Raw genomic sequence first — 16,230 nt, forward strand, 5'->3', positions numbered from 1 at the left:
CGAAGGCAGAGGCTTAAGCCACTGAGCGGCTTAACCCACTGAGCCACCCAGGCACCCCTCCTTTCTGCTTTCTGTAGTCAACTGAATAGGTCAGGTTAATCCTAAAACCAGAGAAATAAAAACAATTTTTTGAGTGGTAATATCTTTTCATTTTAAATCTGTATATGTGGTAGAGAGTTTGATTTCAAAAACGATAGGAGAGAAAAACCCTGAACGAGCCTGTCAGTTTGACATTGAAAGCCAAGTTCTGTTAAAAATAATTTTACTCCAGCACCCCCCTATTTTATAGCCGCATTATCAACTATAGCCAAACCATGGAAAGAGCCCAAGTGTCCATCGACTGATGAATGGTTAAAGAAGATATGATATCTATATATAATAGATTATTACTCAGCTATCAAAAACAATGAATTCTTGGCATTTGCAATGACGTGGATGGAGCTAGATTATGTTATGCTAAGTGAAATCCATCAGTCAGAGAAAGACAAGTGCCATATGATTTTACTCCTACGTGGAATTTAAGAACAAAAACGGATGAGCATATGGGGTGGGGGAAAATAGAGAGAGGGAAGCAAACCAGGAGAGACTCTTAACATTAGAGAACAAATTGAGGTTAATGGAGGGAGTTGTGTGGGGGGTGGGCTAGATGGGTGATGGGCATTAAGGAGGACACTTGTTTTGTTGAGCACAGGGTGTTATATGTAAGTGATGAGTCACTAAATTTAACCCTGAAACCAATATTGCACTGTGTGTTAATTAACTAGAATTTAAATAAAATTTTAAAAAGAACAAAACAAAAAGAACAAAACAGTTTTACCCCAGCCTGATTGTAGCACTAAAGCCCCAGATGTAAATACCATTTTTTAAAATGTTTGAGACAGTATTAACCAAGAAAATGAATGCGATAGCATTTTCTACTGTCTTACTGTTTTTGTGTTTTAGAAACAGTAGAATCAGGTAATGAATAAAATGGTTCATATCATTCTTTCTTTTTTTTTTTTTTTTTTAAGGTTTTATTTATTTATTTGACAGACAGATTACAAGTAGGCAGAGAGGCAGGCAGGGAGCGAGAGGAGGAAGCAGGCTGTCCGTGGAATAGAGAGCCCGATGTGGGGCTCAATCCCAGGACCCTGGGGTCATGACCTGAGCTGAAAGCAGAGGCTTTAACCCACTGAGCCACCCAGGCGCCCCCATATCATTCTTTCTTAAGCCATGTTTGAACCCCAAATAAATAGATGTTATTTAACTTCTGCATTTTAGCATAATTAAAGAAAAAAATGGACGTTTATTTAAAAACCCTGAATATATAATTACAGAAAAGACATTAAATATATTTCTTTGAGATATTTCACTGAGGTTAATTGAGTTTAGCGTATCTCGGGAAAGTATATGTGTTCACTTACTTGGTACCCACCTAATGCATTTTCCTAGTTGCTCGATAGAATTTAGAGCCTGAAGGGATTGTTATCTGTAGATGATGACTCTGTCCATTGTGTGTAGGACAGTGCTAGGATGACAATTATTTTCACATTAAAGTAATGTTTCTGAAGAGATTTTTATTTTTGTTTATTTTTTTTTAAATTTATTCATTTGAGAGAGCGCATGAGCAGGGGGAGGGGCAGAGGGAGAGGGAAATAAGCAGACATTGTGCTGATTAAGGAGCCTGTAGCAGGGCTTGATCCCCAGGACCCTGAGATCATGACCTGAGTCAAATCAAGGGTTGGATGCCTAACTGACCAAGCCACCCAGGTGCCTCTGAATAGAGTTTAGAAGGAAAAAAATACCAAGTATCAAAAACAGTTTGTGCACTAGGATTCCTTTTTTGCAAAGTGAAAATAGATGCATAACAGCAAAATACTAACATTGTCTTTGACAGATGGTCTTTACTTCATTTTTGCTTCTTTTTATTTTCTAATTTTTAAATCCCAGCACAAGACCAAAAAAAAATTTTTTTATCACAAAGCCTGAAAACAGAATCGTATATAAACCTTCAAAGCAGAGAAAGGAGGAAGATCCTGAAGATTCCTGATGAAAGATGAATCTACAGAATGGGCAACCCTCTCTCAGCTCTGGCCCTGAAGCAGGAGCAGCAGGAGAACAGCAGATATTAGTATGCACAGGGTGCAAACTGTAGGTACCACGATCTCTGTCACCATCTGCATGTGACTTAGTAGAGGCTCTGAAACAGGAGGGAGAACACCACAAATGAGCAGGTCATCATTTCAGCGAATATAGCCTCATCCTGAAAGATTCAACCATACTTGCAAAAATTTGGAAAATGGCATCATCAAGCTTTGTAATTATTCTCACTTACTCCAAAAGAGAACATGGTGAATTAAATGTTCTTAAAAATATGTGAGGGCTTTATAAAATATTTCACAAAGTGTGGGCTAAAGAATGCCTACATTTGGTTCTTCCAGAGGTATTGGAATAAAACCTAACGGTATGTTATACTTACCATAAATTCATGTGAAGATATTAAAAAGCATGTTCCCTGGTTTCTGTAATTTTCACTGTGGGGGGTTTGTGAAAGAAAATCCTTGGGAAGCATCTCTAACCCTTCAAAGATGTCACTGTGTAACTTAAGAGGTGTAGGAGTTTCCATATTGAAAGTTTGTGTGGCAACTCTTGTGTAGTTAAGTAATAATCTCGAAGAGTTGAACAATGAGCACTGTTCACGTACATGATTATAGTAGTGGACATTTATATAGTTTCTACTTTTAGGTTTTGTGCCTGGCACCCTGGCTACCATAATGAATAAGGCATGAGGCCCTGGTCCCACAGAATTCATAGACTCAGCAGTAGATCCCACATCATGTGTGTAGGTAATAAAATATAAGTTTATTTTGGTTTAAAGGAATATGCATCCTTGCTATTACCTGGTTATTTAGATGGGAGCAGGGCATGGTAGTGGCCTGTAAAATTGGCCTATAAAAAAAATAGCTCAACTGGAAAAAGAAAAAAAAAAATAGCTGAATTGGTAGGATTTGTTTCGTCTAGCATTTTCCACCTCTGATACCACATTAAAGATGGGTTTGTTAAAACAGGAAGTACATTTCTCTGATTGCTCTTAGGGAAAGACAGAATTCAAAGAAATAAATGCTGTGTGCTGGCATTCGTTGGTGTGTAGAAGCATCTTTGTTACTCTACATCTCTGAGCCTTTTTGATCCTGTTGCACAAGAAACCTTGCTTCTGTGAGGTCAGGAACTTTGTTTAGTTTATTGCTGAGCTTAAAACACCCCCTAGCTAATAGTGAGTGCTCAGTAATTACTTTCTGGATGAGAATATCATATCTGGAGTGTTCTTTGCCTTTTCTTTATTCAAATATGGTTGCATTTTTCCCTCCTTCCACAAAGCCCACTATAACAAAAATAGGTTTATAAACTGGCTGTATGATTCAGAAAGAATAAAACGAGGGTGGATAAAGTATTTCTCTTTTGTGGTAGATTTTTAAAATGTTGTTTGAAATGCTTATAAAACAGAAATCTGACACTGTTTCAAAGTGAAGGAATAAATTCATTTTTAATTGTATGTTTTGGAATGATCAACTTTGGATAGATCCACATTTCGAGGTTTTGGTAATATCTTTATAGGTATAATTATGTGCCTTAATTATCAGAGGGAGAAATTAAAATATACTCACCTGCAGCAAGCATCTGGTTGTTGATAGAACAGGTTTCCAAGGCTTTGAGGTACCAACTTTCCACCTAATAAAAACCCACTAGATAAGTAATGTCATCTTAGACTAATTTTTGCTGTTCCAAATCATTTTTGAAATAATGTGGGATTAAAAGAATTTAAATCTGCCTGGAGTTTAAATTGGTTAATATTTATTAAATGCCTATGTGCATCATTGTGAGGGAGTCAAACAACCAAACTGGTCTTTATTTTTGAGATTAGAATCTAGCCCTTTTCTAGAAGTGGCAAACTGCTGAATGCCTATGAGTCACTGTTCATTTATGGTGCCCCTGGGCTCATCCTAAAAGGGTGTTGGTAAACAAGTGAGATTTATTTTTAGAACTTGTCTTTATTGAGACATTCTAAATTAGGCTTTTTATTCCCAACCATCAATAGCAACATAGAGAACGAATGGAAAAATTTATAGGTGACTGAAAATGTTTGGTATGTTGTAAAGGATTATCAATTCTAAGTTTGATTATTTTTAATACCATTTTGGAATTAGTGGGAAAAGAAGTGAAAGTTACGGTCATTATACATTTAATTTACCTCTTCTCTTTCCATGGATGTTGAAGAGTAAGTAGGCAATATTTGTTTGCATTAAGATATAACATTTAAAATAACATTTAACTAGAAGTGTCTAGTTATAACCTCATAACCTAAAACAAATAGGACTTCTACATAACTCTAGTGTGTCCTTCATGCTCTGCAAGTTAGGGATTGAATTTGAAGTGAGGACTGAAATTTAAGGCATGTTTACCATATTCTAAGCAAATGAGCAAAGAGGTGGCACAAGTTAGGGGAAAAGTCGTAAGGGACGTGTTCCCACAAACCCCCATCCTCCTCCACAGAGCCGAGAGGTTTGCTACACTGCACACCCCAAGCTGCTTAGCTCTTCAAAAATCTAGAACAAGTAAGGGGCACCTGACTGGCTCAGACAGAAAAGGACCTGGACTCTTGATCTTGGGGTCGTGAGTTCTAGCCCCCTGTTGGGGGGAGATATTTTTTTTAAAAATCTAGAAAAAGTAACATCATTAATTAGTCCTACCTCTCTTGGGTTGGGGAACCCATTGGCAGTGATAATCTTCTTGTAATATTGAACGGATGCCTTTGGGTAGCGTGGCTTATTTCTGTTGTTAAATTCGACATAGTAGAATCCATATCTATCTGAGTATCCTTTCTCCCATTCAAACTTATCCAACAGAGACCAGGAAGTATACCCTTTTATATTAACACCATCTTTTATAGCTGCAAAGACATTTTGTTCCATTTTTTAATACATTTCACTTATTTGGAAAAATAACATTGTAAAGATAATTTTTAATGTATTCATTTATGAGATTCAGAAATAAGCTTCAGTCAATCATGGCTATTACCAAATTCTGTCCAAGTTAAGTAGAAAATATGTGAAGACAGTCTTGGTATGCAGCTCACCTTTTAGCATTTCATTTATGTAGCCCTTAAGGTACTGAATTCTCCACTCATCACATAATTGCGTACAGTGTAACTTTTGAGGCGCACCGTTTTCTGTCACGTAGATGGGAGGATTGCCGTATTGAGTCTGGAAGTGAGTCATAGGAATATCTTAAAAATTCTACCCTACAGGTGGGTTTCCGAGTCTGGGGCACATAGGGGAGCAGAGTATTCAAGCCGCCATATTCGAATTGAGTGTATTTAGCGTTCAGTATTCCAGTTCACACATTTATTTGGAGGTGAATGTAGACAGGAGCAAGTACAAAAGACTACGTTTCTCAGTGAATCAACATCATTATAGAGAAAATATACTTCAGGGCTTATTCTTTCCCACATAGTTCATTTCAAGTGAGAAGGGCAGCCAAGTAACTGTGGGATGAGAATTTGTAGCTATGGTTCTCCACATTGAGGTGGTTACTCATAGCCAGCATTAGTCCCTAAAGCCTATATCTAGGAGCCTCTGAAGTGGAGGTGACTGAGTTTGACTTCAAAATGTACGCACCTAACTGGAATTAAAAACTTTAAAAAAGGGGCGCCTGGGTGACTCACTGGGTTAAAGCCTCTGCCTTCGGCTCAGGTCATGATCCCAGAGTCCTGGGATCGAGCCCCATATCGGGCTCTCTGCTCTGCGGGGAGCCTGCTTTCTCCTCTCTCTGCCTGCCTCTCTGCCTATTTGTGATCTCTGTCACAAATAAATAATAAATAAATAAATAAATAAGATAAATAAAATAATAAATAAATAAATAAGTAAATAAATAAAATCTTTAAAAAAAAAAACTTTTAAAAATGTAGGCATCTGAGCCTAAGCTGGAAGGTCATGAATTGAGGTCAGAAATGTTCATTAGGGGCACCCGGGTGGCTCAGTCAGTTGGGGGTCCGACTCTTGATTTCAGCTGGGGTCAAGGTTTTCGGGTCTTTGGATAGTGAGATAGAGCCCCATGTCAGCTCTGCAGGGAGTCTGCTTGTCCCTCTCCCTCTTCTCCCCCAGCGCGTGCTTGCATGCGCACACGCACACACACAATCACACACTCTCTCATTCTTTCTCAAATAAAATCTTTAAAGGAAAAAAAACGTTCATTAAATAGCTTCATGTGATCATCACCTGAGCGAAGTGGAGGAGCCTCCGAAATCCCCATGGCACAGAATACAGCCACTTTGACCCCAGATCAGGCCAGTTGGGGTCAACCAGTTCTACTAAGTCACGATCGTTCTGGTAGCTGGGCCCCTGGCGGGAAGAGTAGTTCCTTTCTGTGATGTACCGAGTAGTATAATGGCCTAATCCCAAGAAATCAGATGTGCCTTTAATGTAGCTCTTTTCCTGGAGTGAGAACACTGGTAACCTTGACATATCCAGGCCTTGCTCTGCACTTTTTTTCCCTATTGAGAGAGAAAAAGGGAGTTTAATAGAGTTTGGCCTTCTCACAACCCTTTTGCTGTTCTATACCACGACGATACTGGCATGTTGACCTAAGAACTGTTATCCAGATTCCGAGCTTTGGGATTGGTTTGTATGAAAAATATAACCTTAGCCTTTTTATCTGGAATTTTGACATTTGAATACTATTCACAGTGTTAAAAGCTTATGTTGCTTGAAAGTTGTATTTCCATAGAGGACTCAGTAAATGGTTTTGGAGCTATATAGAAAAAAATGGGGTTGGATTCCTGTATTATTTCCTAGATCTGTTTATCCTATGTCTTACTTGCACATGTAAAAGGATGTGTGTACCAGGACCGTCATTGTAGATTAAGTAGCAAAAGATTGGAAACAACCTAAACGTCTATCAGGAGAGACTGGTTAAATAAATGATCAGATATTCTTCCGTACAACATTGCAGTCATGAGAAATGACTGACAAAGCCCTTTATATACCAACTTGGAAAGAATGCCAAGATAGATGTTTTCAGTGAAAGATGCAAGTACACACACGGAGTGGCAGTATTTTTGCTCACATGTGCACAATCTTTGGTAAGTATGCTTCCTGCTGGGGAGGATGGGAGCAGTGGAAAGAGGGAGGGAGGGAAACTTGACTTTTCACCTTGTTATCTCTTGTAATTTAAAAAATTTGAAACACGCATAAAACCTTCCTATGATCTCTGCAAAAAGAAAAAGGGGGGGCTTTTAAATGAGTAAAAAAAGGAAACATTTGTAGGAGTTGTTCTAAAATATAACCATAAACATATTTCCAAAGAGGCTATTGGTTTAGATTAACTAAGTGAAGAGCTTGTATTTTTAGATACCTTTAAGATCCTAGTGTGTTATTACTTTACTTGAAAACCACAAGGCATTGTCCCTGAACTAATACAGTAATCACTGGCTACATGTGGCCAGTAGCTGATGCATCCTCAGTCACACTGAAGGACTGATTTTTTAGTTCTTTAAAATTTAAATAGACCCAAGTGACTACAGGCTAACCTACTGGACGGCACAGATAACATTTCCACCATCGCTGGAAGTTCTGTTGGACAACATGGGTCTAGAATCATGTTTGTTCATATATTGCACTTATGAGATGCCTGCAAGTAACTGGTATACAAGACTTCCAGCAGAAGAAAATATTACCTGCTCAAAGGATCCTTCTTTCCCCCTTGTACCGGGAAAAATTCAGCCCCGTTTCTATTTGAATTACCGTAAAGATGGCATTGGCAGGGTCTGGAATCAATTGGCCTGAAGCCTTTGAACTCTTTTTTTTTTTTTTTTTTTTTTTTTTTTTTTAATTTTTTTATTTTTTTTTCAGCATAACAGTATTCATTATTTTTGCACCACACCCAGTGCTCCATGCAATCCGTGCCCTCTACAATACCCACCACCTGGTGCCCCCAACCTCCCGCCTTTGAACTCTTGTATGACAAATAATCAATTTGACTTCTTTAGTGCCATACTGTTGTGGCTCCTGCCATGGCCTCCAAGGAGCCCGGGAGTGAATGCCGGGGGAATGATGGGCTGTGTCCCATCCTCAGCGCTTTTCCCCCGGGCATCTTGATGTCATTCTCAGGACTTTGAACCTATGAGTATAGAGGTGTCCCAGAACTGGTTATTGCTGAGAGGTTTTTAGAGATTATTTGTCTGATCGTTCATTTTCAGATGACAAGAATGACACCCAACGCAGTCGAACCCCTTGCCCAGAGTCGCTCACTGGTTAGAGCAGAGTTGGAATTAGAACCTGCTGCTTCTATTCCAGGTAAGTCTGATAAAGGGTACTTTAGAAAGGGAATTTTTTGGAATGTTGACAGTTCTTTTTTTTTTTTTTAAGATTTTATTTATTTATTTGACAGAGATCACAAGTAGGCAGAGAGGCAGACAGAGAGAGGAGGAAGCAGGCTCCCCACCGAGCAGAGAGCCGGATACGAGCAGAGAGCCAGATACGGGGCTCAATCCCAGGACTCTGGGATCACGACCTGAGCTGAAGGCAGAGGCTTTAACCCACTGAGCCACCCAGGCGCCCCGGAATGTTGACAGTTCTTAGTCAAACATCCAAAATAGCCTTGGGGTTGTGTGAGTGCCACCTTTGTCTCTCTTTATAGGGGGAAGCTGACTGCTACCTCTAAGTAAACAGAGCTAATACTCTGATTCCTATGGCCAGACACTGCTGGTTGCCCACCTGATCAATAGTCCCATGGCTCTCTCTCCCTCTTCTTCATCCTCTTTAGAAAGTCCTGGCTCCCCCAGCCTCTGAGGCTCTAGTCCTAGTAGTCTGGGACATTCTGGGGCATGTGACAGTTCCGTCCCTGGAGGACTTCCCTTGAAGGGAAGTCAGTTGTGGGTGGAGACTGTTTTCTGGGATGATTTAACTTGTTCTTAAAAATGGGTATGACCAAGCTATTTCCATTTTTCTGCCTCTGGGTGTTGACGTGTCAAGATATGATGCCAGAGCTGCTGCAGCCATCTTGTGACAATAGGGTGTGGTTTGATGGGCTGGTGCCAGAGTGAAAGATGGAATGAGCCTTGTTCCTCAAAGACATCCCTGAAGGCTGGATTAACTGGCTCTGAATCACCCTTTTCTGGACTTGGTACCTGACATGATAAATTCCCTACTTTTCAGGCCATTTTAGTTGGTGTTTTCTGTTACATGGCACTTAAAGGCACCCAAACGGATAGAGCCTTGTAAGCTCTATGCGTCTTTATTCTCTTCTCTGACAATGTGGAAACCAGAGCTCAGAAAGCATTTCTCAAGTGACAGAACCAACACTAGAACTGGCATTGCCCAAGACCGTGTCTTTGACTTCTCTCTCCTACTTCAAGTGTAAGGGAGGGGAGTGGTGAGAAAGAGACAGGAGAGCAGAACAGAAAAGAGAACAGTCCAGAGAATGGGTTCTGAAATTTTCAATCTCCACGTTTGGGGATTTGTCTGGGGGTCGTTCCTCCCCTCTCCCCAATTCAAATTTGCCATTCTCAGTCCCTAGGGAACTGGGCTCTCCCTTTGAGTGCCTTGCCCAGACCCCGTGTGTTCTTCCATCCCCCCGCCTCTCCATCACCTCACTTGTGCTCAGCACTGTTGTTCTGGTGCTTGGAGCTTAAAAATGTGACTTGGCTCACCGATCCGGTCCTTCATGACTTGAGGGTAGTCTCCAGCATAGATGGGGTTGGCAAACCAGCCCAGGCAGAACTGTAGGTATCTCTCAGCAGCGTCAATGTCCTTGGGGCTACTGATGTCCACGGGTTCCCCCCAATCACAATTTAGTGAGATCCCCACCAGACCTTAAAAGGAAGGACAGGGGGTGGCAGGTGCAAATGGCGCTGCCCCCACCCCGGGGCTGTGTCCTAGAGGTTGGGCAGTGGGGCTCACCTTGCTGCTTGCCGCGCCATGTGCTGTTGTAGGAATGCCAGGCTTGGGCGTGGGCCTGAAAATGGAGGGGCGCATCAAAGGTGCCGGGCTGGCACATTTCTCCCCTGCCTTTCTCTCCCTCTGTCCCTCTGTCTCTGTGACGAGAGAGCAAGTTAATGGAGTCCCATCTTTTCCCTGAGTCCGGCCTTGATGATCCCAATCCCCTGTCTCCCTTCCTCTGATCTCCAGAGGCACCTGTTTTCTTTGTTCTGTAGAGAAACTTGGTCTAATTCTGGCATAAACAAAACTACCTCTTGGTGTGATTTCTTATTCCACAGACTTTTGCTAAAGTTTCTTGCTTTGTTCCTGCTTGTCTTCTGTAGTAACTAGGCAGTACTTTTACCATAGGTGCTCAGGAAGTTTGGAAAATACCAAACATCTGAAACAGTCTTGAGAATGGAATTCAAAATGTGCTGACCTGCCTTCTCTCCATACTTTCCATCAGTGACCCACTGAGGCCTTCAGAGCTCTACCCTTTAAATAGTCACAGTTTAGGGGGCACCTGGTGGCTCAGTCACTTGGGCATCCGACTCTTGATTTCGGCTAAGGTTATGATCTTAGGGCCTTGCGATGGAGCCCTGCATTGGGCTCCCCGCTCAGTGGGGAGTCTGCTTGAGATTCTCTCTCTCTGCCCATCCTTCTGCTCTCTCCTCTCTCTCTCTCTCAAATAAATGAATAAATCTAGAAACAATATTCACAGTTTAGGAACTCTTAAGCCAAATGGAGAAAGAATGAGGAAGTTCTCTCCTTGACAGGAATTTGAGAGTGTAGTATGTCACTCAGGGCCCCGGTTCCTGCTTGATCAGATTGTTGCCCTTCTGCTAAATGTCCACTGGGGCCATGCTTCGTGCCTCACATCCCTGCTCCCCAGGCACGCGAATCCTCATCTGTGTCCTACACTGTGACCCAGTCCCCTCCCCCTGCTCAAGCCTTCCCAGCAGCCTTGTAACTCATGAGTCACCCTGAAGCATCTTCTGTCTCCTTCCCTTCTGAGCCCTCACTGAGCTTGGCTGTCCCAAAGACCACCTCCACTGCAGCTCTTCCAAGAAGGGGCCGTTTTTCCCTCACCCCCACATACCTCGCGGTCGTGGGTAGTGTCCGCCTTGTTCTTTATTACTACTGCTTGCAAACTCTTTCTCCTTCCACAACCCCGGGGCCTTTGAAGTCCACCCTGTAGGATAAGCACTCCTAACCCCTTCTTACTGCTGTCCTTCACAACCCCAGTTACTACTGCTCATTCACTGGAGATTTCAGCCCCTAGTTCACTGTCATCCCACCCCTTCCTCCTGTCCCCATTCCTCACAAGACTGCTTAGAGCTGTAGGTGACAAGTTTTCCCACGCATGCGCTCCATCCATTGACTGGACCATCATCTGTAGAGAGCTGCCACTGTACTGTCTCGGTGGTGGGGTCCAGCACTGGGTGACCGGGCACTGCCTCCATAGAGCCTCATGGAATGCAAGGGAACCATGCCAAGGTGCGATGGAATATGCCGGAATCACAGAGGACTGAACTCAGGCTCAGAGCCCCGGGGCAAGCTGAACTGATGCTGGGGTCTGTCCCTCCACCCCAAACCCAGCCTTCACTCCCAGAAGGACCCCCCCCCCCCTTACCTTAATGATGTGGTGTGCTGCCGTGTACAGGCCCGTGCCGTGGAGCTGCAGGCCTGGAGCATGGCTACCCGTCTCATAGCCTTTCTCTGCCATCGTCTGCAGGGACAGCAAGTGGGGACCACAGCACCCGTGAGAAGGGGGAAGAAGCGCTCTGGTCCAGGAAGGGGGGTTTCCCACCTGGAGAAGGGCCCTGCTTACCCGAGGGTCACTAAAAGTGACCCAGTGCTTCACCCGGTCCCCAAAGGCCTCAAAGCACAGATCGGCGTAATCACGGAAGTAGCTGATCATGCTCACGTTCTGCCAGCCACCGCACTTGACCTGGAGTAGCTGCAGACAGAGAGTGCGGAGGGAGGCGGCTACCTTAGGGCTGTGTCTCGAGAAAAGACTTCTGGAGTTTATAGGCCCGGTGTGTGGGAGACATAGGGCAATGGCCACCACAGAGGCTGTAGAGGGCAGCGGAGAGCCAAATGCGGGTTCTTGGACGTTACCACCTGAGGATGGTGACCAGCGAAGCCCCATGAAGCAACATCAGTGGGGACAGGCTTTGTGACATATACAATCAAGAGGGAGGGAACAGAGAAAGTTTAAGACTCTCATGCTTCAAAGGAATGTGATAGATTGAATATTTAAGAAATGGGCCAAGGCAGAGAGGTCTTCTATTGGAAGAAGAACCTCAACTACTCATGCAGAAGAAGTAAGACATGGTGTGGGACATGGAAGCTCTGATTAGGATTTTGAGGGCCATGCAGATGGGAGACCCTAGAAGCTCTTATGAGGGTGGGTTCTGCCTTCTGTGGAGGACTCTTCTCCGACCAAATCCATCTGCTTTGTGAAGATGGGATTTTCCCAAAATTCAGCATTCCATTGAAAATGCCTACTGAGCTCTCCCTGGTGGGTTTGAGGGCATGCTAAAGGGCCCGGTGAGTGAAAGCCGTTAACTAGGGAAGAAACTGGAATGTGGTCTCCAGTTTGTCTCCCTAAAGTCGGCTCTATGCCCCAACCCCAACTTAGAGAGGCCTCTGGCAGCTCACCTCGCCACAGAATGATCCCAGTCACCTCAGCTCTGCAGTCAAGACCTCCCGGGCCTAGCCCCAAGCCACACCTCCTACCTCTACCCCTCTCACTCCTGTCTGCTCCCCAAACTCTTAATCCAGTCATTTGCCATGCCCGCTCTGCCCCCTTGTTGTGCTCCCTCCATCCAGAACACCCCATCCACTTCATACATCCCAAACCCTCAAAGCACTGACCGGACCCCATCCTCTCCTCAGCAGCTCCCTGAGGCCACTTCTCTACTCTCTGACCTGCAGCCTGTGTCACAGAGGGTCACCTACACAGCCCCTCTCCCAGTAGGCCGGGATCCCATGAGGCCTTGCTGAGTGAAGGGAAGAAGTGCTTGAATAGTGATGTCTGACAGTGACCTTGAGACTTAGTAGGAATTGGTCTGGGGGGGCTGTGCCCAGATGATGGGGCTCAAACAGACTTGTTAATTATGCCATTTCATCACATCTTACTCAAAAAGGGTTTCATCTTAGTTTGATTTGTTTTTAGGCCAAATGTTTTGGGAAAACATCAAAATCCGCTTATCACCTATTTACAAACATCAGTGAAATCAGCACCGCATCCCTCTGTGGGTGAGTCAGATTTCTTGGCTCCCTCCCATCTCTGGGTCCAGACCTCAGCCTTTGCCCCACCTTGGCAAGCCCCATCCCCCACTCAGGTGCCCCCTGCTGAGCCACCCCCTCCCTACCCCTGGGCCTCACCTGTGGGAGATCCCAGTGGTGCAAGGTCACGATGGGGGTAATGTTGCTCTTCAGGAGGGCGTCGATGAAGTCATTGTAGAACTTGATTCCCCTCTTGTTCACCTTGTCAGCTGAAGGCGAGATAAAAGGGGCCGTGACCTTCCTAAGTGCAGTGCTCCTTGGCCCTGTGGTCTTTCTCTGGCCTAAAGGTGCCCCCAGTCTGCCCGATCCTGGGTCTGGGGGATGACATGGGTGTCCGGCCACCTGCAGAACCTGGGAGGGCTGCTGCCAAAGTAGCCATGTTTTCTGGGGCTGCTGTCCCTCCCCAGCACTCTGTGGTGTCCCCGCAAAGCCAACATGGCCAGAAGGGACCATGCTTGGGCCTGGTAGGGGCTGCCCCGTCTTACCTCGGACGCCGGTAGGTAGGAGCCGAGGCCAAGACAGGGAGAATCTGTAGTGGCTCACGTGCAGCTCCCTGAGCAGGACGATGTCCTCCTGTGCAGACAGGGGTGGGAGACAGGGCAGGGTCACCTAGAGCTCTAGGGTGGGGGTTCGGGGGTCCCACTGGGGGCCTGGGCTAATGCTCACTCCTGTCTGTAGCTCCTCATCTATTCAATAGGGGTAAAGGCACCTGCCCTGCTTCCTCCTGCCAAGGATAGGGGGGTGCTTTGAGATGTCCATTGGGGTGTTCCTAATAAACTTGGGGGATGAATCCCCCAAGAAGTTAGCCCAGACAGGAAAAGTGGGTTCTGAGCAGAGGGACTTCCACAGGGGCTGATTCACAAGCAGAGAACAAGGGTTCAGGCCACGTGGCTTATAGACCCTGGGGTCATGGTATCAGCCACTCAGGTGTCCATCACTTGGGCTAAGGCCCTCGTTCAGGTGGGGCCCTGCTTTCCTTTCCTTTCTGCACATCCTTCCCTGCACCATCAGCCCACCAATCCCCAGGCACCAACGGCCCCGCCCGTTTTTCCTGCAGTGGGATAGGGGCTGCTTAGCAGAGAGCCAAATTGACATTGTCCCCCAGATCCCCTCCTGTGTCACCGTCCACTTCAGCTGGGTACATATGTGCCCCCCCAACACACACCGGTCACTCACCTGCACCTTGTAGTAACCATCACAAGCCACATCTGCTGTCTCATCCCCAAGCACCTTTCCCTTCCCACTGTGAGTGAAGGCGTCCCAGATGCTGGGCCCTTTCCCATCCTGGTCCCAGGCTCCCTCCGTCTGGAAGGCGGAACTGCCCACACCCCAGGAGAAGCCTGCAAGTAGAGACCCCAAGCTGGGCCCTGGGCCCCCTCCTACTCCCCACCCAGTCCCTGGACTCTGGGCTGTGCCTCCTGGGCCCCAGGGCAGGCCCCCTCCCCACAGCTTGTCCCTTTCTCCCCAGGAATGGGAGCCTGTGGGGGAGGGCGGGGCAGGACCTAACACATTTAAAGCTTTCCTTTGCACAGTTTTAGCTCTGATTAACATTCACTGTGTAAGTTTAAAAAAATCTGCTAGGAACTTCTATATTAAAACAGCTATGTGGAGTTCTTTTTCCCATCCTACCTGTCAGGAAACTAAAACACCAAAGTCTTTGGCAAGCCAGCCAAGGTGGGCAAACTGACAAACAGACGGACAGACCAACAGAGGAATGGACATACCAAGTGGGAAGCTTCCATAGTAGAAGGAGGCCTCTTCTGGGGCTCCCTTCCTGGTGGCCCCCAGCCTGGACACCAGCAGTAGCACCCACCAAAGTGTGATAACCCGCACTGGCTTCATGGCACCCGGCCCTCCCCCATTCCTGAAAAAGCACACCTGACAGGTGGAGGCCCACACAGCCAGGGCTCGGGGGCTGGATCCCAGTTTGGGGGTGAAGGCCAGGAGGGAAGGAGGGGAGGGTTATCTAGAGCAACCTTGACTCAGCTAGGGCATCTGGTCCATTGCTCCCCCAGGAGCTACCTGCAGAGGCTGATGCTGGGCACTTAAGGAGGAGAAGAACATGGGGCTTGGGGGTGGGCTCTGGGGCTGATGTGCCAGGCTCCAAACCACCCCTGCTCCCTGTCTGTGGGGGGATTCCCAGCCTGTGAGAGGCCCTGATTGGATGAGGAAACCGCTTCTGCCTTAGGGCAGCTCCAGTTGACGAGGGAGGCAAGGCAACCCACAGATCCGCTGAAGCACCCCACCTGTACACTGTGGCTGGGGTATGGGGGACAGACTTCTCCCCGAGCAGGGGATCACAAGCAGGGTTGCCATCCCAGGGCCTCCAGTCCTGAGGGTCAGGACGATGCCCTCCCACTGGGATTCCCTCTCTAATGTAGCCAAGCTGGGTTACCTGGGATCGTCCTGTGTCCTAGACACCCCCAGAGCAGCGGTGGCAGCCAGAGTGCTCTCAGACTGACCCCAGGGCCTGTGCTGCCCCTGAGAGCCCAGCCCACAGTGCAGCGAAGGCTCTGGTTGGGGGTGTAGTCACTGGCCTAACCTCCCCCTGCAAAGAGCTTCAATAGCCCCATTCAACAGGGAGGGCAGGAATGCTGAGCTGGCTGGTGGGGCCTGAGTCAGCTGCAGGGACACCTTGGCCCTGGGCCCTGGCACATCCAGTCGGCCCCCTGTGAAGGCAGAGGGGCAGGGATCCAGGCCCCCCTACTCTTTCTCGGCCTGCTGGGCCACATCTACTTACCTTAGCCTGGGAAGCTGGAGGTGGGGGTGGCGGGGTGGGGATCAGCATTTGCAGACCCCCCCTCCTTGTGTCCACCTCTTCGTGCTGTCAGAGAAAACTCATGGCAGAAGGTAAAGTTGGTTTTTCCACCTTATCTCCTCTATTTGGGCCCTTCATTCATTACTTCACTCACTCGCTTAACCCGGATTGCTTGCTGGAACACCCTCCCTGGAGGTTCAGCCCCTCTGGCTTACCATCCTGGCT

The 16,230-nt window shown here is 46.3% G+C and overlaps 2 protein-coding genes across 3 annotated transcripts in view; one reads left to right on the plus strand and one right to left on the minus strand.

The window, feature by feature from the left end:
• ZWILCH (zwilch kinetochore protein) overlaps nucleotides 1–3,532 on the plus strand; it is a 39,259-nt gene extending 35,727 nt beyond the window's left edge. For both annotated transcript variants that reach the window (XM_047739196.1, XM_047739195.1), the window contains one exon: nucleotides 1,930–3,532. The gene's annotated coding sequence lies outside the window, so the exon portion shown is untranslated. The remainder of the gene's footprint in view (nucleotides 1–1,929) is intronic.
• On the minus strand, nucleotides 2,064–15,089 carry LCTL (lactase like). The gene is made up of 13 exons (XM_047739197.1): nucleotides 14,972–15,089; nucleotides 14,424–14,587; nucleotides 13,733–13,820; nucleotides 13,347–13,456; nucleotides 11,785–11,913; nucleotides 11,587–11,682; nucleotides 9,936–9,990; nucleotides 9,686–9,847; nucleotides 6,255–6,529; nucleotides 5,114–5,240; nucleotides 4,728–4,927; nucleotides 3,645–3,708; nucleotides 2,064–2,179 (listed from the first exon to the last, which is right to left on the minus strand). Exons 1-13 carry the CDS (start codon nucleotides 15,087–15,089, stop codon nucleotides 2,064–2,066), a joined length of 1,704 nt encoding a protein of 567 aa, XP_047595153.1.
• Between the last annotated feature and the right edge of the window lie 1,141 nt (nucleotides 15,090–16,230).

Source organism: Lutra lutra, chromosome 7, assembly GCF_902655055.1.
Source record: "Lutra lutra chromosome 7, mLutLut1.2, whole genome shotgun sequence".
Taxonomy (NCBI): Eukaryota; Metazoa; Chordata; class Mammalia; order Carnivora; family Mustelidae; genus Lutra; species Lutra lutra.

Coding starts and splice junctions, on each gene's coding strand:
- LCTL (XM_047739197.1), bottom strand. CDS start 15,089: ATGAAGCCAGTGCGGGTTATCACACTTTGGTGGGTGCTACTGCTGGTG. Junction 9,991..11,586: donor CAGCACACCACATCATTAAG/GTAAGGGGGGGG, acceptor CTCCATTTTCAG/GCCCACGCCCAAGCCTGGCA. Junction 4,928..5,113: donor CATAAATGAAATGCTAAAAG/GTGAGCTGCATA, acceptor ATGTCTTTGCAG/CTATAAAAGATGGTGTTAAT.